Source organism: Dipteris shenzhenensis, chromosome 7 (genome assembly GCF_047967505.1).
Source record: "Dipteris shenzhenensis isolate YYH24624 ecotype China chromosome 7, Dip_SZ_1.0, whole genome shotgun sequence".
In the NCBI taxonomy this organism is placed as follows: Eukaryota; Viridiplantae; Streptophyta; class Polypodiopsida; order Gleicheniales; family Dipteridaceae; genus Dipteris; species Dipteris shenzhenensis.
In genome coordinates this window covers 21,416,910-21,441,214 of record NC_141602.1, presented here as the reverse complement: position 1 = coordinate 21,441,214, position 24,305 = coordinate 21,416,910, and the positions used below count along the sequence as shown (strand labels likewise).

The 24,305-nt window shown below is 42.2% G+C and overlaps 1 protein-coding gene across 1 annotated transcript; it reads left to right on the top strand.

The window, feature by feature from the left end:
- Positions 1-20,495: 20,495 nt before the first annotated feature.
- On the top strand, positions 20,496-23,729 carry LOC147900085 (pentatricopeptide repeat-containing protein At3g16610-like). The gene has a single exon (XM_087376540.1). It carries the CDS (start codon positions 20,561-20,563, stop codon positions 23,543-23,545), a length of 2,985 nt encoding a protein of 994 aa, XP_087232666.1. The 5' UTR covers positions 20,496-20,560; the 3' UTR covers positions 23,546-23,729.
- The last annotated feature ends 576 nt before the right edge of the window (positions 23,730-24,305 follow it).

The window sequence follows — 24,305 nt, the reverse complement described above, 5'->3', positions numbered from 1 at the left end:
GGTCCCATGCAAATTGAGTCCTCAAGTTCATAGGATGCTATGAGATGGGGGAAAACATGAACCCAAATCTGGGGGCCTCCATGGCTTCCAACTCTAGCTTTTTGGTAAGGCCCCAATCCCCCACTCCTTCTACCACAACCTCACAAATAAGGAAGTCATTCACCAACGTCATGGGATGATTTGGCTTAGCTGATTCTGACCAAATCAATCAGTTTGCTAGGCAAAATAGGGTGGCTAAGGAGCAGCAAGACCCACCACCAACTAGAGTATCCAGTAATGCACCAAGCAACCCCATACCTGTATCAATTGAGGGACCCTTAGAGAGACCTTAGGGGTGCATGTATAGTTCTATGAGGGGGAACTCTCCTTCACAAGGACATTTTAACCCTAGGTACCTAGTCCTGAAGTATGGAGGACCGATCAGATGGAATTTGGGGATAATACCTTCCGAATATCAATGGCTCTTCATCCCAATCTATTTGCGCCTTGGGGGGAGCTCCAGAGAGCACTTCCTTCCCCATGGCTTCATCCTATAGGCCAGTTACAAATGTGAATATACCCATACCAAGGCCCATACTGGTAAGATCAATAGACTGGAGCCCACCACGTATGCTAGCTCTAGGTCCCACGAGGCTAGGGCAATCCATTCGGATTCCTACTAGGCCAACAAAACTTTATAAACGACCCCAAGGACCGACCAACTTTGGCATTGCACTAGTCCCTCAAGCACCTCCCCCTACACCACAAATGATACTCACTGATGAGGCAATAAGGATCCTAGTGCAAGCGCTAGGAAGGGGGGCGACACTGTCACTAGTCAAGGGGAGGGATACTCATGCCTCATGTAGTCACCCGGTCATGATCTTTAAGCTCATCACTAAGTTCTTAGGTGAAGGAGATCCGGTCTCCCACTTTGAAAGGTTTTGAACGAATCTGTAAGACCTTTGGAGACATTGGTGACCTAGGCAAAGTGAATGCATTTGGGATTAGCCTTGGCGGTAAGGTAGGCCAGTGGTATAGAGTGCTAGGTCCTGAAGTAAAGATGAATTGGGAGACCCTAAGGAAGGCCTTCATAGTGGGATTTGCTCCCACATGCCCAAAGCCCAGATCAATCAATTGTATGAAGTTCAGCAAAAAGAGCATGAAACCCTCTAGTAATACATTGGAATAATCAAACATCTTAATTCCCATTGCGAACCCCACAAGAGGATGAGTGATGATCATCTTTTGCCTTGATTTATCATCAGATTAAGGGATGCAAAGCTACATGATCATCTATGCACCCTAAATCTCACATCCTTTGAGCTATGTATTAAGATTGCCATGCTCCTCGATGATAACATGAAGGATACTCCCCCCCCCCCCCCTTTGCTCCCCTTCCCTCCCCTCTCCTTGCGGTTGTTTCCCCTCGCTCTTGTCCTACTTGCCCATTCTTCCACCCCTCCACAAGTCCCATCTCACCAACCTCTCTCTAGTGCTTCTCTCTTAGTCCCCCTCACCTTTGCTCACCACCCCTCCTCTCTCATCCCCCCACAAGTTTTCTCCATGTCCTTCTTCCCTCTCCTCGTAAGTGCTTGCTCTTACTCTCTCCCCCATCATCATGGCTAGTTGCTCCCCCTCACTCACCCACCCCCTCCACACCTCTCTTTGTGCCACGCCCTTTTGCAACTGCTACCGAACCCTCCCGTCTCCCAAAGAAACCTTCTCTCTTCTTGTATCAAAGAAAGGCATAATGGCACCTCAAAAATGAGAAAATATAGAAGAATAATAAGAAAGATAAGAATCTATGTTTTGATAGTCCAATAATCACTCAATTAGAGTATCTCTCTCTCTCTCTCTCTCTCTCTCTCTCTCTCTCTCTCTCTCTCTCTCTCTCTCCTCTCTCTCTATCTATCCATCTATTCATCTATCTATCCATCTATCCATCTCTTTCTCTCTCTCTCTCTCTCTGTCTCTCTCTCTCTATCCATCTATCCATCTATCCACACCTCTCTCTATCTATCTATCTATCCATCTATCCATCTATCCATCTCTCTCTCTCTATCTATCTATCTATCTATCTATATATATATATATCTTCTTTCCGCCCTCTTTTCCGTGCTATCTTCTTTTTTGCTATTTTGTATCTCGGGCAGGCCTTATGAATGATTTCCATTGCTCGTCTTGTTTCTTGTTTGAAAGAGAAATTCCAAACCACATATAAAAATGCAAAACATTAGCACGTTCATTTCACATCTCACTCAAAACTGGTATTCACAAAATGGAAATGCAAATGACAACTATAGCAGGAGCCCACAAATTTACACAACCAAGCTGAGATAGCATATAAGATGACAACTGAAATTGTAAGACTATGCAAAATGTTCATTAGGGCTGCTCTAGATCACCTTGGTCACCATGTTTGGGGCTACAACTATTTCAATTTTTAATTGTATGTTGAGCACTAGTCTTTTTGAATGGCAAGCTACAATCCATCAATTTGTAGGCTAGGACAAGCAATATAAGCTCAGAATGAAGCCAAAACGAGCAGTAATAAATTGCTACAATAGAGAGAAGAGTACAAAGTACACCCTATATGATGAAACCCTAGGATAGGGTGTCCTAGTGGTACTAACTATTCTAATTGGTACATGACATAACTGTACCAAGTGTCCTAACTGCCTATAACTAGGCCTACAAGGCACATACTAAGGAATGAGTGGCATCTATGGATAGCCCATAGAATGGGCTACAAAACCCCCTCCATGGTATGGGCTAAAGTGTTCTAGACACGTCTCAAAATACTTAAAGATCTAATGTCCTGGTTGCACATGTTCATCTTATAGGGATATAGCAACCTATGATTGTACACAGCATAACAAATCAATTCACAAAAGGTACTAAGTTTACAGCTTGTTGAAAAGCTTTAAACCTAAATCAAGGAAGAGCCTTGGCAAAAATATTTGCCAAGTTTTCTTCAGTGGGAACATAAGGCGACTGAATATCACCTGCTAGTAATCTCTCTCTGACATGAGTGATAGTCAACCTCAATATGTGTTGTGTGGGCATGGAGCACTAGATTTTGTGCAACAGCCAAAGCGCTCTGACTAAAAGTGAAGATGATGGTAGGAGAAGTCTTGCATGCATGAAGATCTACAAGTAACTTCTAGAGCCACATACACTCCATTGTGTAGCTATAAAAGCTGCTCTGCTGTCCTCAACCTCACAACTAGAAGTAGCAACTGTAGTCTACTTCTTACTGAGCCAAGAGATGCATGAAGTACCAAGCATGAAACAGTTGCCACCATGTAACACACAAGTGTCAGAGAAGCTAGCCCAATCACTATCATTGAATCCAAAAGTGCAAAATTGGCCTTATAGAGAAGGCCCAAATGTTGAGTGCCTTTGAGGTACCTGAAGACATGCTTCAAGACCTATCAATGGTGTGTAGAAGGGCTATGCATATATTTGCTCAACTTTGAGACAATATACTGAAGATTGGGTCTGGTATGGCATAAATAAATCAAACAACGAACTAGTTTTGCTGATAGAAAGTGACATCACATGCACCATTGCCATCCTTAGATGAGAAGTGAAAACCAGGCTCTAATGGTATGGATACTGGCTTGCAATCCTCATATTAAAAATGCTACAAAAGTTGTCCAATATACTTAGCTTCTTGCTAATAGTAAACAACTCTCATGTGTGAGTGGAAGAACAAAGAGAGTTAGGAGCGGCTTGCAGCCTGAGTAAAAAGGAGAAAAATCACACCATCCTTTCGACTATGTAGGATTCATGAGTCACCTCCATGCTAGAAGCATGTAGAAGACTTCACCACGTGTGTTGCATGCACTTGGTAGTTGCCATTGTAGCCAATCACCACACCACTAATTTCATGATCCAATCACATTCGAGCTACCAGCCATTTGCCATGTCTATCTACCAACAAACCCACTAGGTGTGCGGCAAGTCCTTCAAGTGTTCCATGGATTCACAATATTTCATTGTAAGTAGCTGAGGGTTGCATAATTGTGGAAATTTGGGTCGTTGCTGCAATCTATATTGCTTGTTAAGAACATATATACAATTTGAGAGTGAGAGAGATACTGTGTAAATAGATTGCATGCCTTAAGTTATTGTTGGATTTTGAGCTATCAATTCACACTGGATAGCATGTGATTAGAATTGAAGAACAAAATTACATCTAAGCAAAATGACAATAATCACATAACCTTTCATAGCGTACGAAGCTACGACATATTCCACGTACCAAAAGCTCTATATTAAATGAAACTCTAGACTCTAGACAGACACACAACTCACCCCTACCAACTTTGTTGCTGCTCACAAATAAAGACACAAACTACTCTGTAGACTACGATAAGCAAAAATGAGCTACTATAATGAATCACTGCCCTATATGATGAAACCCTATGATAGGGTGTCCTAGTGGTGCTAACTGTATTAACTGGTACATGGCCTACCTATACTAAGTGTCCTAACTACCTATAACTGGGCCTACAAGGCACATACCGAGGAATGAGTGGCACCTATGGATAGCCCATAGAATGGCCTACACAATTGTCACTTGTTGAAGCGATCCATTTTAGTAGGAAAGGGACGTTGGTAAGTAGCCTTCTATAATCATTAGCTCTCATGTCGTCTTCACCAATACGTCAACAATAGGATCTTCCATCATGCAGGCCTACAGAAAGGATGGAAGGATGAAAGGAAACACGTTGGTGGAGAGCAGGTGCTTCCTTCTTGTTACTTTTTTGGCTAGTAAAAAAGATGCAAAGAAATCCAAACTTTCAATTCTTCATTTCTTCCTCTTTTCTTCGCCTTCTTCATAAGTTGATGCTCCTTGTGCTTGCCTAAATAGTTTCTACCAAAGCCAACCTTCAAGGCAAGACATGTTATTTGAGCGAGACTGTGAGAAGGGGATGTGGAGCAGGGTGAGGTATTACAATGGAAAGGTAAGAGTGACATGTGGAGGAGTGTTTGTGCTCTTATCTTCTTCTTAGGGGGGGATGGGTGAAACCCCCATTTTTCATGTCCACCTTCATATGATGCCAAAATCTGGATGTCCAAACCTTCATTCACACCCTAGTGGGAAAAAAATGTTATATAATAGATGTTCCTCCAATAGATCACCAAAATTGGTTGGACTAACTGGTAAAGCTCTCAGAACTCTGTCTAAGGGCCAGCGTTCAAAGCTTGGGTGTGCTTCCTCATTCGTTGATGGCCCGTAGTCAATGTCTTAGGTGTCATGGCTAGGCCGCTTGAGATTTTACTTAGGCTCAAGCTGCCAGGACTTTTTCTTTTTGCAAAGTTAGGCAGACGCATGTGAAATGGCTTTTGCCTTGGTGGGATTTGTTTTTGGGTCACACTCTGTCTGCTTGCAAATCTCTGTCCACTAATTTATGGGTGAACAGGTGTAAAACCACCCTATTTCCTTAAGCTCTTCACTCTATGTGCAAAAACCTACTATCCTGGTCCTCTCTCATCTTGATCCTCTATGTCCATTCAATCTCGTGCTTTCACTAAGTGGGTCTTCCTAATCCATGGCAATGGCCACTTTAGCCATCTAAGGAGAAACTGGGCAAGTCCCGCCTCACCAAAATACACTTGCGTGCACAGAAGGGGGTAAAGGCACAAGGGAGACTAGCTTTGAAAGTGCCCTGCACTTCATCATCTCCTCCTTCCCATAAGGGGAGAATAAAGTATGGAAGCACACTAGGCTATGGTGCTCGAACATTCCCATGTAGTGTCCTAGTGCTGAATCCACACCGATGTTGTCACCTTGATCCCCTTTGCATGTTGCAAACTGATCAACTTCGATGACGTAATTGAGATAACATCATTAATCTTCTCAATGCCAAACTAAGAACATAAATTCATTCATATTGACAAAATATCATGAACTTACAATGTGGGCAACATCTTGTTCGTCCATTCTCGGCCGAGTTATATCGATGGTTTGGATGTTCGTTAGAGCTAGTCAGCGATTGAGGAACTCATTTCCTCAATGAAACTATAGCAATCCTGACTAGTGAAGTCATGATTATACATAGGAAATCAACACCATACTATCTCATGGCGAATGGCTTGGTTGAGAGCTCGAATAAAACTTGTTGTAAGATCATAACTTGCACAGTGGACGCTAGTTGTACTGACTTGGAGCATAAGCTCATCGTCACAGCCTTATGGGCCTACCTATAATGTGGCCACCACAAATTGCGCCCCCTTCAGCCTAGCTTGTAGAGTGGAGGTAGTTATGCCAACGGTGTGGATTACCCCCCAAGTAATTTATATATTTTTTTTTTGATACTTTTTTATTTTCTATGTTCAATGTATGGGTGTGGAATACCCCCTTGTCCTTAAAAACTTTAAGCCCAAGGATTCTATCAAGGTAACAACTTCATGTGGGTGCTGTTATGGATAAAATTGTCTAAGGAAAAAGGCATTAATATGTGTGTGTGTTTGTATATGTGGCAATAGTATAATAAAATATGGTGTGCATTGGGCCCAGGGTTGAGGTGGCAGGGCATGACCATGTGCCACCCTTCCACGTAAGAGGACCCATAAGGTGTGTTGTACATAATATATGATAGTAATATTATAAAATGTAAGGTGGCATGGCTCCTCCATGTGCCACCCCTCCACCTAGGCTGCATTTAGTGAGATATGGCTCAAAGTCCATGGGAGAAGTAATATAAAATAGGTGGAGATGGATATTATATTGAGTTATTCCCTCCATATGGGATAGGCCCATGTGGGGGAGGTATAGAAGGTCTAAGAGAGCAAGTTAAATAATGGGGAAAGTAGGATGAGGTGGCAAGATTCCTTGTGCCAACCCTCCACTTGTCCTCCTAGAGGTTTGAACATATTATAAAATTGGGAAGAGACCAAGGGAGTATCATAGACTTGAGATATGGGGCTTGATTTATGTGGAAAATTGAGGCAAAGGGTTGTCGCACACAATTGAGAGTGCGTAACCGCCTAGCCCACATGGGAGACTTTTCCACACACACCATGCATGTGGGAGGATGCATTAATTGGGAGAGACCCCCTCTTTTGGCTATAAAATGAGGGGGCTATTCCTTGATGAGACACACTCATTCTTGTAAAGCCACCTAGCTAGTACTTTGATATTTCCCTCTCATCCTTTCTTTCAAATAAAGTATGGTCCTCTTCCCTTGATGTCTCCATCTTTACATTCCTCCTCCTATCATGTACATGCTTCTCCTCCCCCTCTCCCTTTCCCCTTGTGTCATAGTCTCCCTCTTCATTCCCTCCCCTTCTAATTCCTTTTCCCCTCCCATGAAACGTTTTGCCCTCACGATCTCCTTTCCTCTATGGCCCTCGAGCGTCGCCATGCTTAGCCTCTAGCCTCTGGTCTTGATTTCTTTTCCGGCTAATAGTGCATATAGCATGCACCTTTTCAGGCGGTACCATGTGACGTGCTATATCATATGTGGCCCATACCCTAGTAGTTACACAAGGACTTGTCCCTCAAAGAGAGGTAGCAACACAAGAACCTACTATTGGGATCTTAAAAATTAACATTGCAAGGGTAAAGTTACAAGATACTCCTTTACATCCCCGATTCATTATGCTACAAGAATCGATAGTTCGAGTGAAGGAAGACACACAAGAACCTATCCCTAAAAAGGGGGTAGTAACACAAGAACCTGTTGCACTCAAGGCAAAGATCGAGGTTCAAAGGGTTTTTAAGCACCCCACATCTCAAGTGACTTGAGCATCAACGTCTACAAGGGTCACATATGCAGTAGACCCACAAGAACCTATAGTTGTTTCTATAACACTAACATATGAGGCACACGACATTACTCTAACCAAGACACCTAGAAACTAATGGATTCCTCATGTGTATGCCGAACTCCATGTGGTGCTCTAGTTAGTGGAGGTCAATACACGAAGGTGCAACACCACTTTTATAGGCTTCATGCACACTCTTTACAAGTGCAATGAGCAAATATCCCTACCTAGAGAGATGCTAGGTAGTTCCAAAATTAATGCTTCCAGTCCACCATCCATGCACTAGGTCTAGGTGAAAATAGAAATTCTAAGTCTCACGTGAGAATAGGGCAAGGTCAAGTTAGTCTTTGTCATCCATAGTTTTATTCCACCATCGCATATCAGTCAGTCCATCTGGGTTAGTGACCAGGCTTCATGTGTCCACTCACACTTCAATCATTAAGTTAGTCACACACCAACACACAGCTGGGGTCATGCTGTTCACTTTTCTTCCACCACATTGTCAGCACCACACCATATGTACTTGCATGCACTGAGGTGAAGTCCAATAGATATCCATACGTATGATATATATATATATATATATATAGAGAGAGAGAGAGAGAGAGAGGGAGGTTTCTGAAGCTCAAACAGTTTCAGTGAAACATTTCATGGTGACTATGATTTAGCGGTGCTTGCAACTTCACATTTGTTAGAGTATTTTACTGTGTATGTAAGCTTATAAGCCTTTCACAAGAACTTCTCTTTTGATTATGCCTAAGTTTGAATGAGATGTCTAGTCCTCTTTTTCTTAAATACCATTACTTACACTTGGCAGGGCGAGTCAATTGTTTGCTGAGATTTTGTTAGATTTTCTTTCTCCAGCCAACAAATTGGGATGAATAATTCATATTATGTTTGTATTCTTCATATTCCAGCATCTGTTGTTCAGGATAGGATTTGCCATGTACGTACCACTGGCTGCCTACTGAGTCATTGCTATAAATACAGATTAACGCCAGCCACTATGCTATTAGTTAACACGCCATTTGGAGACAAAGGAAAGGTTGAGATAATTAGCATATGCCTTGGTGCCATATGGGCCCAAGTGGTTGTAACGAGAGAGAGAGAGAGAGAGAGAGAGAGAGAGTCGTACAAGGAATAGGGCTGGCCCTCCCTTCAAAAGGTGACTTGTATAAAAGGTCAAATGTTTGACTTTGGTCTTCATTGTGTACTTTCAAGGAATGGAATAGAAGCTCTCTTTTCTTTCATTCTCTTGCATTGAGTTTCTTTGTTCTTCCTTGTGAATTGCCACGACCCAACTCAAAGGGCGGAGCATGCATTAAATGGGAGAGCAAGTGTGCATTTTCAAATTGTGATCCAATGGCTTATGTGGTATGCCATTTGTCAATTGTTCGATTGCATGTTTCAAGGTCAAGATGTGCTACATCACATGCGCCTCTTTCTATCCATTAGAGATCTAATGGCAAGCTGCCATTCCTTAAGGAGCATTTTGTGGCCATTATATGTAAATTAGATCTAATGGCCCTCAACCACTAGCCATCGTTGGTCGACTTGCCATTGTGGGCTTCAAATCATCTTTAATCTCTCACCATTGGATCAAATTCAATCCAACCATCTATACAACTATGCAAGATGTTCCTAAGGGTGAGAAGCCCCTTTACTTGGATAATTTGGAGTGATATGGATAACCTAGAGTGGGGACCATTTCTTTCCACCAATGAGGAGGAAGAAACCCTCCATGCTTTGAATGCTTGAGCCTCCTCATTGGCCTAGAGCCTAATCCCCATTTTTAAGCCCCTAATGCAAGAAGCCCTTTTTGAGTACAACTTCCCCTAATGTTAATTGGTTTATCAAAGATCTCCTACAAAGCACAAAATCCCATATGGCCTTGCCCTCTTCTACCTCAGATCATTCATCTTGGTTCGGACATCTTCTTCATTGACTCTTGCTTATGACCTCCTCGATTCTTCCCTATGGAGTCCCTACCCCTTCCCTTTCCCCTCTCCCTATCCTCTTTCACTCTCTCCCTTCCTCTTTTAATTCCCCTTGCTCATGTACATCCCACCCATTATTGAATGTACATCCCCATGCTCTCTTCCTTTATCTCATGCACACCTCTCCTATTCGTGAGTATATATCCTCTGCCACTTTGTCTATAAAGTGAGCCTATCCTTACTTGTCCTTTGTGTGCTCTTTCAAAATGTTTGTTTCATTCCTATCTCCTTCACATGCAATCTTCTTTCTTGATATGATGGATCATTTATATCTAATATAGGAGTTATGTTCCAAAATTTTTGCTGGCATATATCGCATATACAAAGAAAATAGTGACATTAAATTTAGAAGAGTCTGTCATATCAATATGAATTGTAGGGAGTTTATTCTTAATTGATTTTTTTGAACATTCCCATTTCAGTCTGAGTGTTTCGATAATGTGGGTGGTTAAGGGGTTCCTAAGATTGGTTGAGCCACAAATTGCATACCATGCAGTAATCGATTGGGTTGAGTTCGAGGAAGATTACTCCAAAGTCTATCTCTATAAGCTTGGGGCATTCACCTTAAAAAATTTAGTGTACCACGTGCATTTAAAAGGAGGGGTATTTTAATTCAACTTTTGGAAAAAAATTAACAAAATTACAATAATAGGAGAGGTTTTTAAATTCAACATTAGAAAAAAATTTGTTAGTTCATAAGTAAAGAGGGGTGATTTTATTCGAGGGAAAATTTGAGTTGAGGGGTTTTTTTAATACCCCACGAACGCACGTGATACCTAGGGTTTTGTAGTAGTGCACCCCCTCAGTCTATAAGTGGCTAGTGGAGAAGATGTCTCTAATGAAGGGGATCAACACTAAATGGAAGCTAAGAAGGGGCTGTAGAACACTAAATTGAAGATGAGAAGGGGCAGCAAATGATGGTGAAATAGTTTTGGTAATATCTAGAAACACTATCATTTTGATAGTGCTAGATTTCTGATAAGTCCTTCATAAATGGTTGTCATCTATTTTGAGTCTATTTTGGCCCTGGCTAGTGGTCAGTAGGTTTGTGGCTCTACAATGCAATGACATTTATCTTGCATGAAAAACTGGAAGGTGGGTTTTGTTAGTGTGGGTTCAGACGGAGTGGATGCCACATGTTTGAAAAGGACGTTCATTGAATTGGGGAAATGTGATTTGTGATGGTTAACGCTCAATGGAAGGGCAAGGCTTTCCCTCCCCCTAAGCCTAGCACCGATCAATAATGCCCGAAGCAATTATAGCCTATAAACCTTTGTGAGTGACCATTTTTCTTATTAGTTGTCCCCCTTGCCCTTGTTCCCTACTTCTGAACGAACAATGCAGTGGTAGTCCTACAAAATGAGGTTTGCTAGTGCCCGTCTAACCCTAGTCTCATAGGGTGTTTACGGACTAGAGCCTCCCATGCCCACCCATGGTGCATTGAATGCTCTTTTTTGTGGGTGGGCAATGATGCTCATGGTTTATTGCTATCACTCCAGATGGGGTTTCAATTCGTTGTAGAGTTTGGAGCCTATTCGATGGTTGGAGGTTTGGAGCCTATTCGGTGGTATGGGGGTTTGGTTAAATCTAAGGTTGCCCTAAGAAGTGCCGAGGTTTGGCACCAGTTTTGCTAACTAGGTTTCTTAGGTCGCCTTTAGACTAGAGTAGAAGACTAAGTATGCCATAAACAAAGCACAAACACAAGAAAAAAATAGACCATAACATATTACAAAGAAATAGGAGACTCTGGTTATTTAAATGGCTTTTTGGGTAGCACAATCCACTAAGAGATGGACACATTAAAATACACTTATCATCACATCTATTGTTTGTCCTTGAAATTCATTCATTCATTGATTGCTACTTATATTTCATAGTCCTAGGCATTCATTCATTCATTGCTTTCATCCTACAAATTAAAGTCCCAATTTATATCATGGAGCACATAACAACTGATTGAAAATTGCACTTGAATCCTACCATTTAATGAAAAAAATTTAAAGCAAAGAAAGAATGAGCAAAAATATTAACAGAAGACATGACACAAGGTCCATTAGGCCTTGATTCTCCCTGTAAATGGTGGGAGTGGTGTTTTATTATTGACTTGATAATGTACAAAGATTTGTGTCCTTTGAAAATTGAAGCCCAACAAATACATGAATAAGACTATGCTCACAAGAGCTCATAATTCATCCTTGGTTGCAACCTATTAATATTGTGACATGGACTATAACTTGGTCCATATGAATTGTCATCCTTCAATCTTGCATCCAACTTGGCTATGTTTGCTATGATTCTGAATCTTTTCCCTCATTGAGAACATGCATCAAAAGATAGGAATATTTTAAATATTTAGATTGAAGCAAGTGTGTGTTACCTATTATTTCAATGAATCTAAATCTCAACTAATCCATGCTCTTAGTCAACGCTTTGAAAGACCCCTAATAGCCATTGCTTTATCAAGACTATGTTCACATTTACTTTATTACTATGTTACCTATTATTTCAATGCATGCTCTTAGTCAACGCTTTGAAAGACCCTTGGCAACCATTGCTTTATCAAGACTATGTTCACATTTATTGTATTACTAAAGGGTGCAGTAGAGTCTAGAGATAATCCTCAAGAAAAGAGAAATCCATTTAATTATTCTAGATGCATTTCAAATCGTGAATCTAAGAAAATAACGTTTTGTCAATTATTCCCATGGTGAAAGCCATAAGACAATTCTCAAATTAAGCAAGTTGCAACGTAGTTCACTTCCAAGTTCTTAAATTGCAAATACATATAATTATGTAAGCATGCATAATAGGGTCAAGAGCACTATATCTCTCTCAAGTATATTTGTCCAGGTTGCCAACGTCTTCTTCTGCAATATCATGCCCAAGATTCTACTTGTAGATCCAACGGAGAGGTGTGTCAACTCACCTGGCACCATCACAACAAAAATGAAAGTTAGAACAATACATCTATGATGTGGAAGCCAGGCTTCAAGGCCGGCACACAGTTTTTAGCCTTGTCACTCAATCTAGATTAGCAGTAATCAAATCTTGGCATTTTCAAGGTAGTTGGCATTTATAAATTTTATCAAGTGCTTATATAAGTAATTCTCATGAAATCTACATCCATATAGGGATTAAGCTAAAGCAAGTCTAAAATATATCCTGAATTAGATAACATGCTTTTTGACTATCCCAAAATAGAGGGTGTTATAAGCGAATGGTGATCAATTTTACAAAGGACTCCCTTCTCAAGTAGTGACGAAAATTTGTGGACAGCCATATTGCATGCTGCATATCTTTCGATACATAAGGAATCACATTCTGAACTGAGAAGTTGCAGATCTATGGACAAGCTATAATTTTTCTTTTGGAAGCATATCGATCAGACATTTGTAACAAAAGTTATACCTTCTACAAAACAGCCAAAAGTTGCTGTTTTGTTACAGCCAGTAAATTACTGCCAGGTAGTGACGGAAGTTTGTCGACAGCTATATTGCAAGCTACATATCTTCCGATACATAAGGAATCACATTATACTTTGAACTGAGAAGTTTCAGATCTGTGGACAAGCTATAACTTTTGTTTTGGAAGCGTATCAATCCGACATTTGTAACAGAAGTTATACTCTCTACAAAATAGCTAAAAGTTGCTGTTGTTACAGCCAGTAAATTACTGCAATTAGCTAGTTCGCAAAAGTGAAGTGTAAACATGAAACCGACAAAAGAGAATTAGTGTTTGCTCTACTAGCATCCTTTCTCTTTAAAGAAAAAGATTATGAGAAACATAACCAATACACAGACTCCATAATGTATTGCCGCTAACTCAATCCATAGATGCATTTTCAAGCTCCCATATTAGACATATATAGGCCCAACTATGGAGATCCTCACTGATAATTCTCGGGCTTATAGCATATCAGGCATAAGCATATCATTCAACAATGCAATGCTAGGCACGTAATATGAATGAAAATAGAGGGAATCGAAGAGCATCATAATAACCAAAGTTGAAATTTCTTACATCATAATCCATAAAGATTAGTAGCTCCAAAGGAAATGAAGTGCTGATCAAGTACTGAATTCCCTACAAGGTCCCTCTACAAATTGCGAGAGAACTTTAGGCTTGTAGTAGAATATCATCCAAGATAGGCCGAGTAATAGGTAAGCCACCCATGAGACTATAATCTTGCATGAGATAAGCCAAGAGCCCAAAGTGATCATCTGAGAGCATGTCAGATTACTTAGAAAGCTTCCTCACTTGATTGGCTGGGCGTACTTTCACTTCATCATCTTTGTCATATTTATCTTTGCGAGGTAAAAGATAATGATGTCTAGGAAGTGCCCAACTGCTAGAGATCAATGCTGGGCTGCCTAATACAGGGATATACATTTCCAATCCATGCAAAATCCCAAGTAAAAGGCCTTATACTAAGCTTTCACAATCCTGCTCATAGATAATAACATCGTTGAAGAACATAATGGATGAGAGACTTAGCGCAATGAAGGTTCGAAAAAGGCAGAGCATAGTTTATCAATTAGGCAGCTGCCACAACTAGACATCCACTACCAGTAAACAAAATAGCACACTGGTCTAGAGCAGAATCTGTGGAAAACAATGGCCATCACGTAGAAGAGACTCTGATAATGGCCATTATGCCCTCCAAGAAACACGTAGTAAAATATTTGACCGGGCGGGAAATTCCGTCGCAAGTTTCTCTCCCAGGGACTTCCTTAGTTGCAGGGGAGATCCTAAGTCATAGTGGGCAGTCCTTCTCTCCCACGGATTTCCTAAGTCATAGGGGCCCAATCTAGTAACCTGGTCTCAGAGTATTCCATTACGTTTCAGTACCAGGGCTCCAGCTTCTTGTAAGAACGTAACTAGCTCAAAAATGAAGTATGGCTCAAACCATCAGAGCACAAACTTCCTACAAACGTCCCCAGACGGTCACCCAAACAAAAGGGAGGAGGGCCTTCAACGTTGTTCTCTAGGCTTCTAATTAGCGCCACAAACAGGCCAGCGTAGTTCTCATATTTTTATGGCTTCAAGTGAAATCATAGTATGCCACATTCAGGATAAGGGAAGTCGCCTCTAGATGTGGGATATGTAGGATATCCAGGCCGTGAGAGGGAACCGTGTATGGGCAAGAGGGGAATTCTCGGGTTCAATCTCAGCCTACCTTAGTCTCATGCCAGCCGCTTGTGTAGTGTCGACGACTGACTCCAGCAGGAAATTTAAGTTACGCAGTGTTGATTTACAGCACATGGAGCTCACTTGGACAGCCAGTGTACTATGAAGCTCATGCTAGTAGTCTCAGCCGTGGCAAAGCAGTCTCGAGCGGTCTCGACAATGACAAAGCTCATCTGCTATGAGCAGCGTACTCTGTAAGACCTTTGAACAAAGCATTTGTGTATGAGCAAAAAAAGCTCTCAGCCTAGTGTATCAATCGAGTCAGGCCTCAGGCGCGTTGTCTGTATAAGGCCAAGCAATATGACAGTGGTCAAAGGACTCAAACCTGGCTGGAGTACTGCCTCTCCGCATGGTTTTGTGAGCTCCTTGAGTTGTGCAACGGGCTGTTCCTCGAGTTTAGTGGATCTGGCAACTGCGAGATGCTGCCTCGAGTCGTGAGCTGCCCTTTGAGAGGTCTTGGGTAGTGATCTGTTTTGAATTCCGAGACCTTTGCTTTGGAGTCCTCCTGCGCTTCACTCAATAAGAAGTGTACATGAACTGCAGCCCTTTCAAGTACGCAGGGGAGTATAGATAATAGCATGCCCTCCCAAACTATATTCAAGGGCAGTGTAGTAAACATGAGGGTGTTCGTGCTCTATTCCTTTTTTAAAAACTCTCATCCATTAAGATCTTCAAAGATCCTATGTCAGGAATGGCCATTAAAATTTCATAATCTCACTATCACTTCGTTTGTGGTCCTGCCCTGTTTCCATGCCACTTATCACATCTAGTCACATATAGTGTCTCTCGATTATACTATCCATCTACCCAAATCCATCAATCATTTGAGGGGGTAAGATTACGAATGAATTTCAAGGGTATATGATATATCCCATGGGGTGTGCCAATGGAAGTGTTAAATCCATGCCCATAATTAAAACTTAATTTCAGGGGTATATCATATATATATTCCATGGGGTGTGCCAATGGAAGTGTTAAATCCATGCCCATAATTAAAACTCAGAACACCATTTCTACCATACTCCGTAATCCATAAAGGATGTACAATGTCCATCTCCCACCTCACTCCAACCTAATCATTAAAGATCTCCATCCCTATTGCAACTAGGAGGACGAGTCATAACTCTTCAAGGTCTCCAAGGAGATGGATGTGCTTGTGTGCGTGGCCCATGTATAGTCATGGGACTACTAGTAGCCCATTAGATGAACTTCGTGGTCCTTGCACACCCTAGGATCACAAGGGTCCTCGAGGGGAGGAGAGTGTGTGTGTGTGTGTGTGTGTGTGTGTGTGTGTGTGTGTGTGTATCAAGGAAAGCAATTAAATTTTCTTAATAATAATATATAATATAATTATTATAACCACACATAGTATGGGTAGGGAAGTGCCGCGCTTCCTTCCCTAAAGTAATATAATCCAAGGGAACGGGCCCTCCCCTGTGCATCAAGATTGAGAGCATTGAGTAGCATCATGAATAAGTCTCACGAATGGATACCATACTGACATGTTACCTGAATATCAATAGCCATATAGGTTTTGCAAGTTAAGAAATCAATATCTTGCATGCACTAGTCATGTAGATCTCTTTTGGTTTTTGCAAACATGGAAAAAAACATTCAAAATAGAAGTCATATTAAGAGATATTATCCATTATTCTTGAACAACATTAAAATTCAAATTTGATAAAGGACTTGCAAAACCTAGCTTTTATCGATATTTCCAAGTGGATCATTGGGATTCAAAGGCAAAACTTGGAGGATGCATTTGCCATTAAATTGAGAAAATACCTTGCCATAAGGAACTCTTTTACGACGCATTTGAAGGAGAATAGTGCCCATTTCCTTTGAGATCATTTGTGCGGAATGCCGAGGTGTTTTTTTGTCCACCATGCTTTCATGTATGCTAGTCTCTCGCCCCATGTGGCATGCATCTTGAATTGGATCAAATCCGTGTATGTCCTTTCTTTTTATTTGAATCATAGGAGTTGGTGTAGGTTCTATTTGAAGCCCATGATGTGCATGCTTAATTAGCAATAGTTTAACTCATTGCTAAGGAAGCACTATGCTTCATCCAGTGCTTGTCCTTCACAAACTGCTCAACTCTAGTTGTTGCAATAGTCCACTATAAGATGTTAGAGTATTCCAATCATGGAAGATTCCATTGTTGAGATGGTGGAGATTTAAGAAGTGCATGACCTGGCCTCAAAAGCAAAAGTAATAGTATTAGGAAGATCGATCATCATCAACTCTAAGATCGTTTTTTAGTAGGTTTGATACGGTACTCCAAAGTAAAGTTTGGCCCAATCTACTTAGCGAGTTGTCAGTATTTGCATACGAAAGAGCTAGTTGGCCTGTGTCGGGACCTTGAGTAGCCTGGCAACCACACATCTCTATTCCATATTTCTTATTTCTAACTACGGCACTCCATTCCTCTAGTATTGACTAATTCTCAACTTCGGTATCTTAAGAATTGCAAGCAAGAGATACATGTTCACTTCAAGGAAGGAGCATGTTGTGTTTTCTATTCTCTTCTCTTCCTTGTTTCACCTCTCCCACATGAATCATTCTCATGTTCTTGCTTAATACCACATCTACAAAAACACTAAAGGGGAAGTTGAAGAGCAACACATGGGCTATTTTCTTGGAAATTCTACATATAAGAAAGAATGAGACAATAAAAAAAAGAGAGTTTTTAAAAAGCCACCAAGGAAGCTTTCGTATGCTTTTACATTAGGAGTCTTCTAGCCTTGAGATCAATCCGACATCAACAGCCTAGAACTCTACACGTGGCTCAAGGAGAGGTCATAAAATAAAAGCTTGCTTTGTGGTCACATAAAGTAATGAATTGGCCACAAAGAAACCACTATACCATGGGTTTTATAGAAGGGAATGAAAGGGTAATGAATCGACCAATATAACATGAGTCGACGATTGTCTACAAACCAAAAATGAAAAGTTAACCTAAGATAAAGCGTGAGGATTGGGGGTGAAGGAGACGATCCAAGGGTGGACTTTGTAGTAGGAGGGGTGGGAGCTATGGAAGAGGGCATCAAAGTGTGTCCATATCTATAATAGGATACAATATTAAAAAATCAAATGATTTACCGACAAATATAGTGACTATGTTCCAACTCAGCACACATCATCCACAACCACCTCAGAGGGAATGTCAACCATTTGATATGTTCATGAATAAGTGCAAAGAGCATGAGTAACATTTCCTATTTGAGGTTTTTTGCATTACAAACATGTGAGAATGTACTTCATGTCATCATTAGAATTTATTTTTACCAAAAGGGCTATCTTGAAAGTTCGATCACCTCTCCATCTTCTGCCTCCTTGTGCATCCGTCACCTTCGTGTGACCCATATAATTCTTCCTGCTGCCTTGTCGTAGCTCTGGCACCTTCATCGCTTCCATCCCCACCCCCTTAGCCACAACAACCAAGCCACATACCATCTGCCCCCCCCCCCCCCCCCCCCCCCTTACAGGTTTATGAATGTTGACTTCTTCTCTAGCTCTGTAAAAGTATTCCCTATCCGTCATAGGATGATAACCCTATGTGTTTGCTTACCTGCTCTCTGTGATCTAGAGACGTAGGAAGCTATTGGTGTAGGCAACTGCCTTGGAGGTGGCGTGCCCCATCACAAGCCACGTATTACGATGTAGCTCCCCATCAATGGTCAAGTTTGCAGGCACACCTAGCGAGTAATCTTGCAGTGTGGTCTATCGTCTATCTATGTATAACATAACGTAGAAATTTTTGGGCTCCCATTGTGTGCCCAGGAGAACTAGGAGACTCTTTGTTGGGATTGTACACAACATCCTCTCGTGGACTTGGAGGCAGAGCAAGAGAGGACCATTGAGAGATGCAACAACATCTAGCATCCCAGTGTCAAGGAAGAGTTGGGCAAGTGGACTGGCTGCTAGAAACTGGAAAGTCTTTTCTACATCAATACCATAGTTGAAAGACCCCGTATCCTACAAGAGTACAATTTGGATTTTAAAGTAGTAATGTAGTGCTCAAACCAATTATCACCGTGATCAGGAAGCGGGTGACAAAATTGAGAAAGAGGAGGGCTCCAATCTTGTTCGGCAAACTTGTCCTATATATCCTTAATTACCTTAACCTCAAGGTCACACCCTTCAAACTCATAGCTGTGTGCTCAACATAAGTTACACTTGTCGGCCATGCTTTTTCCCTATGATTCTCAGTGGGTTGGCCTTACCATTATTTTTTAAAGACCTTGAAAAGCCATGTATGTTTTTGTTGTGGAAAGAGTAAAAAGCTTTACTATGCTTTCACGTTGTGTGATGAGTATTCTATCCTTTGGATGAATCCAAATCAACGACTTACAGTTGTACATCTAGCTCAACGAGAGCTCCCAAAACCAAAGCTTCCTCCTAAGCTACCTACCGTAACAAGGTAGTTTCCGTTAGTGTTTGTTGGGTGATGTTGTGGGTTTCCCTTCCTCTCTAGCTTTTGTTAGCATTGCCCTGCTAGGGGCAGGCTATAGCAATGCCCTCTCTAAATCGGACTTGCTAAGATTGAATTTTACTCATGGAAAGCAAACTTTCTAAAAAGGAAATTGCAGCCTATCGCCCAGATTTTCGACGGGGATTGATGACCAGGTTGGATTCTCAACTGCTAAAAATTGGGTGGAGGTGAGTGCGTCGAACACGTGTCATGATATGATTTGTGTTGAGAGATGTGTGGCACGATATTTGCCAGCTCGTGGCGTGTGGGTGTCAGGTTGGAGTAGCGGGTGAAGCTTGTGTCGTGGCGAGGTGGCGCTTGTGGATGTGCATGGGGAGGATCTAACGGTTTCTAAAGGGTGTGATTTATGAGCCACTAGATACCACTTTGATCAGATGGTGATGCCTGCAGGTGGAGTTACTGTGTCGATCCGAGTCCACCGCCTCTTTCCGGCACATTTAAGCCTCTGTCTAAATGTCGATCGACTGATAATTTACGTTGGCCAAAGTCGCGATGCACTTTTCACATTATGAAAAACAAGAGATCAGATGATCGGGACTAAGTCTGTGCCGACGCAAGCGGTTGGACGGAGTTGTGCTACGGGAGTCCTTTTCTTAAAGAAACGATAGTACTTTAGATGCTTTGCATAGGCAAAGATGCATGACCATCCTCACCCACTCCCCTCTATTGCTAATCAATTCACCTTGCATACTTGGATTGGCTTTTGAAAATTTGGCTCTCTTAACCCATGGCTTGACACCTTCCATCTCCTCCTTTCAGGGGATTAACCTTCCATCTCCTCCTCCTTCCCAAAGTTGAACTTCCATCTATTGACCTTTTGTCTCCTCCTTCCCCCTAAAGCTTGCCTCTTGTCTTTCCACCTCCTCCCCACTCAAAGCCTCCCTCTTGTCTTTCCACCTCCTCCTCTCTCCAAGCTTCCAACCAAGAGCTCCTTCTTTGTGACACGTGAAAGGCTCTTTTGGTGTTGTGTTTTTTTTTCGCTGGTGGACTGTATGACTCTGGGATTCAACTAATTGAGAGATGAGAGATTGAGAGGTGAAACCATAATGCGGAAATCTGAAGTGTGTGGAACACAGAATGCTTTGCCATTGAGATTGTTGAACGATGGATGTCATAACCGATGGCCAACACCCTTTGGAAGACTTTCCGTGCAAAAGGACTACTACCCACCAGCAAGAACCACCTGTCTGTTACCTCGAGTTTGCCCTCGACGTTTATTCGTCGTCTAACACTCGTCCCGGAATGCCTCCAACCATGCGCTCAGAAGAAGCGCGGCCACCTCTCATCCCAGGAGACCTTGGAGAAACTCCAGCAACCTGGCATCCGTGTAGACTCAGCTGCTTTGGCTTTTTTACTGCGCGAGTGCGGCAATGCAAGGGCTTTGTCGGATGGCAGACATGTCCATGCTTATATCCTGAAAAGTCGACATGGGCAAAGCACATTTTTAAGGAGCCTTTTAGTGCAGATGTATGGGCAGTGTGGAGCTTTGAACGACGCGCGCGCGTTATTCACCCAGATTCAAGAAAGAAATGTGTATTCGTGGAATATCATGATTGGAACGAACGTGCGGCACGAGATGTGGAGAGAGGCTGCGCAACTATTTGAACACATGCAGGTTGAAGGGGTGATCCCAGACAAAGTCACCTTTGTGAGCAGTCTTTCTGCATGCGCCACCCAGGTAGACGTAGCCCAAGGCAAGCGGATGCATGCCCGCTTTGCAGGCACTGAGTTCGAGGTGGATATTGTTGTAGGGACCTCCCTAATCAATATGTATGGTAAGTGTGACAGCATAGAGTATGCCCAAAGGATATTTGACAAGCTACCTGAGCGAGACCTAGTCTTATGGAATGCCATGATTGCAGTTAATGCACAGCAGGGGCTTAACAGAGAAGCAATCCAACTCTTTGACAGCATGCATCAGGAGGGGTTCACCCCCAACAAGGTTACCTTTCTTAGCATTCTTGATACATGTGCCAGCGCCAGTGTCCTAGCTACTGGCAAGCGGTTGCATACTCGCCTTAATCACCCGGGATTCGAATTGGATGTTGTAATTGCCACTTCGCTTATCACCATGTATGGCAAGTGTGGCAGTCTGGAAAATGCACGAATGATGTTTGAAAAATTGCCTGAGCGGGGTGCTGTGTCATGGAACGCTATGATTGGAGTTTATGCCCAACATGAGCATGGCAAATATGTCTTTCAACTCTTTGGTCAAATGCAGCAGGAAGCAGTAATCCCAGACAAGATTACATTTCGTGCGCTCCTTTCTGCATGCACTCGCCAGTCAAGAATATCCCAAGGCAAGTATATACACACCTGCATCACCTGTATGGGATATGAGTCGGACGTTGTTGTGGCGACTGCTCTTCTCAGCATGTATGGGAAGTGTGGCAGCCTGAAGATGGCAAGGAAGCTGTTCGACAACTTGCCTGAGAGGGATGCAGTCTCATGGAATGCCATGATCTCATTGTATGCACAAAATGGACATGACAAAGATGCTCTTGAGCTTCTCAACCACATGCAGCAAGCTGGAATAGTTCCAGATAAGATTACCTTTATAGGCATCCTTTCTTCTTGTGCTGATGCTAACCTGGAAGATGCACGCAGGATGTTTGATATATTGTCTGAAAGAGAGGTAGTAGTCTGGAATGCCCTGATTGCAGCGTCTGTGCAGCATGGCCATAGCAAGGATGCCCTACACCTCTTCAAACAAATGCAGCAGGAAACAGTGTTGCCAGACAAAGTCACCTTTCTGGTAATTCTTTCTGCTTGTACCAGCCAAGCATCGCTTAGTGTAGGTAAGCAAATACATGCTAATGTGATCCACTGTGCGTATGAGTCAGATATGGTGTTGATCACAGCCATAATCACTATGTATGCTAAGTGTGATAGTCTGGAGGAATCACGGTTGGCGTTTGAACATATGCGTGAGCGGGATGTAGTCTCATGGAATGCCATGATATCCGCATATTCTCAGCATGGACATGGCAAGGAGGCGTTACAACTCTTTCACCAAATGCAACAGGTTGCATTGATTCCAGACAAAATCACCTTCCTTAGTATCCTTGAAGCATGTGCCAGTGACGTGGCCCTAGCTAAAGGCAAACATATCCATGCCTGCATTACACACAGTGAATTTTTGTCAGATATTGTTATTGCCACTGCTCTTGTAAACCTGTATCATAAGTGTAACAGCCTGGAGGAAGCACATTGTGTTTTTGAAAAAATAGTCGAACATGATGTGGTGTCCTGGACGGCTATGATTGTAGCATACTCACAACAGGGTCAAGTAAAAGAAGCCCTACAACTCTCTCACCAGATGCACAAGAAAGGTGTGATCCCAGATGGCACTTTCTATGTCAACGTTCTTTCTGCGTGTGCTAGTGAGGCAACATTGCTCGAAGGCAAGATGATTCATAACCACCTCATGCTCCATGGTTTTGAGTCAGATGTAACTGTGGCAAATGCCCTTGTTAACATGTATGGCAAGTGTGGCAGCATGGAGGAGGCACATAATATATTTGACAGGATGCCCGAGCGGGATGTTCTTTCTTTCAATACTATGATTGCAGGATGTTCCCAGCATGGATATGGCAAGGAGGCCCTTCAGCTCCTTAACAAGATGTTGCAAGGGGGATTAAATCCAAACGATGTCACTTTTGGTAGCATTCTCTCTGCTTGTAGCCATGCTGGTTTGGCTGATGAGGGGCATCATTACCTGGTTTCTATGAATAAAGACCATTGCATCACACCAACTGGGGAACATTACGATTGCATGGTTGACTCGCTTGGAAGGGCTGGCCGTTTGGATGAGGCAGAGGACTTGATTGATAAAATGCCAATTCAACCTACTTGTGTCTCATGGATGACTCTGCTTGGTGCCTGCAGAAAGCAGGTGGATGTTGAAAGGGGAGAGCGCATTGCAATACATTTGTTTGAACTCAATCAGGTGACTACATCACCCTATGTAATGCTATCCAATATTTATGCGGCAGCTGGTCGGGGAGATGATGCAGAAATAATTTTTAGCAGGATGAGGGGTGATCTTGGAGAAAATTTCATCGGATGTCAAGGCCAATCTTTACTATATTATTACAAATGTTAAACTGTAGATACTTGGTGAGTTTGCATATGCTTGACTGGTCTTAAAGGGTATTGCTGTTGGGTATCATTCCCTATCGCAGGCTCTACCAGCTTGCCATGGCTGGATCTCAATAGCTGCCCATGTGGCAGCCAGATCCTGGCAGATTGGCTGACCACATGGCAGGATGCAGCCATTTTACCATGCATTTGTCATCATGTATGAAACAGTATCTGGCAGAAAGTTCAAGTCTCAAAAAAGATTGGTGGCAAACACGCACTGCAGTTCAGTACAAAGGTAGTCAGTGAGTTCATTTGAGGATCTGAATAAGAGACTTAAGCAGATTTTGAACTTGCATTTTAAACTCTTGCATCTGGTTTTGTCAATCATTCAGGCCACCAACGATGTATCCATGAAGCTTCAGTTGCCTGTGGACCATTCAGAGGACACATTCATTCGGCATGGAAAGACCCTGTATGAGACACAATTTGGCAGAAGTTCCAAGTCTCTTCAAGAATTCGGAGAAAGTTTTGAAGCCAATATGAGCAGAGTATGGAGTTTGTCAAAGAGAAAATTGCAAGAGCGCAAAAGGCCTACCAGATCTAGGCAAAACAACTACTACACGTTCAGTGCAAACGTAGTCAGTGGGTTCATTGATGATCATGAAGAAGAGACTTAAGCAGATTGTGAAGATGTGTTTGAAACTCTTGCATCAGGGCTTTTGTCAATCATTCATGTCATCAATGATGTATCATGAAGCTTCAGTTGCCTAGCGAGTGGGCAA

Coding starts and splice junctions, on each gene's coding strand:
- LOC147900085 (XM_087376540.1), top strand. CDS start 20,561: ATGGCCAACACCCTTTGGAAGACTTTCCGTGCAAAAGGACTACTACCC.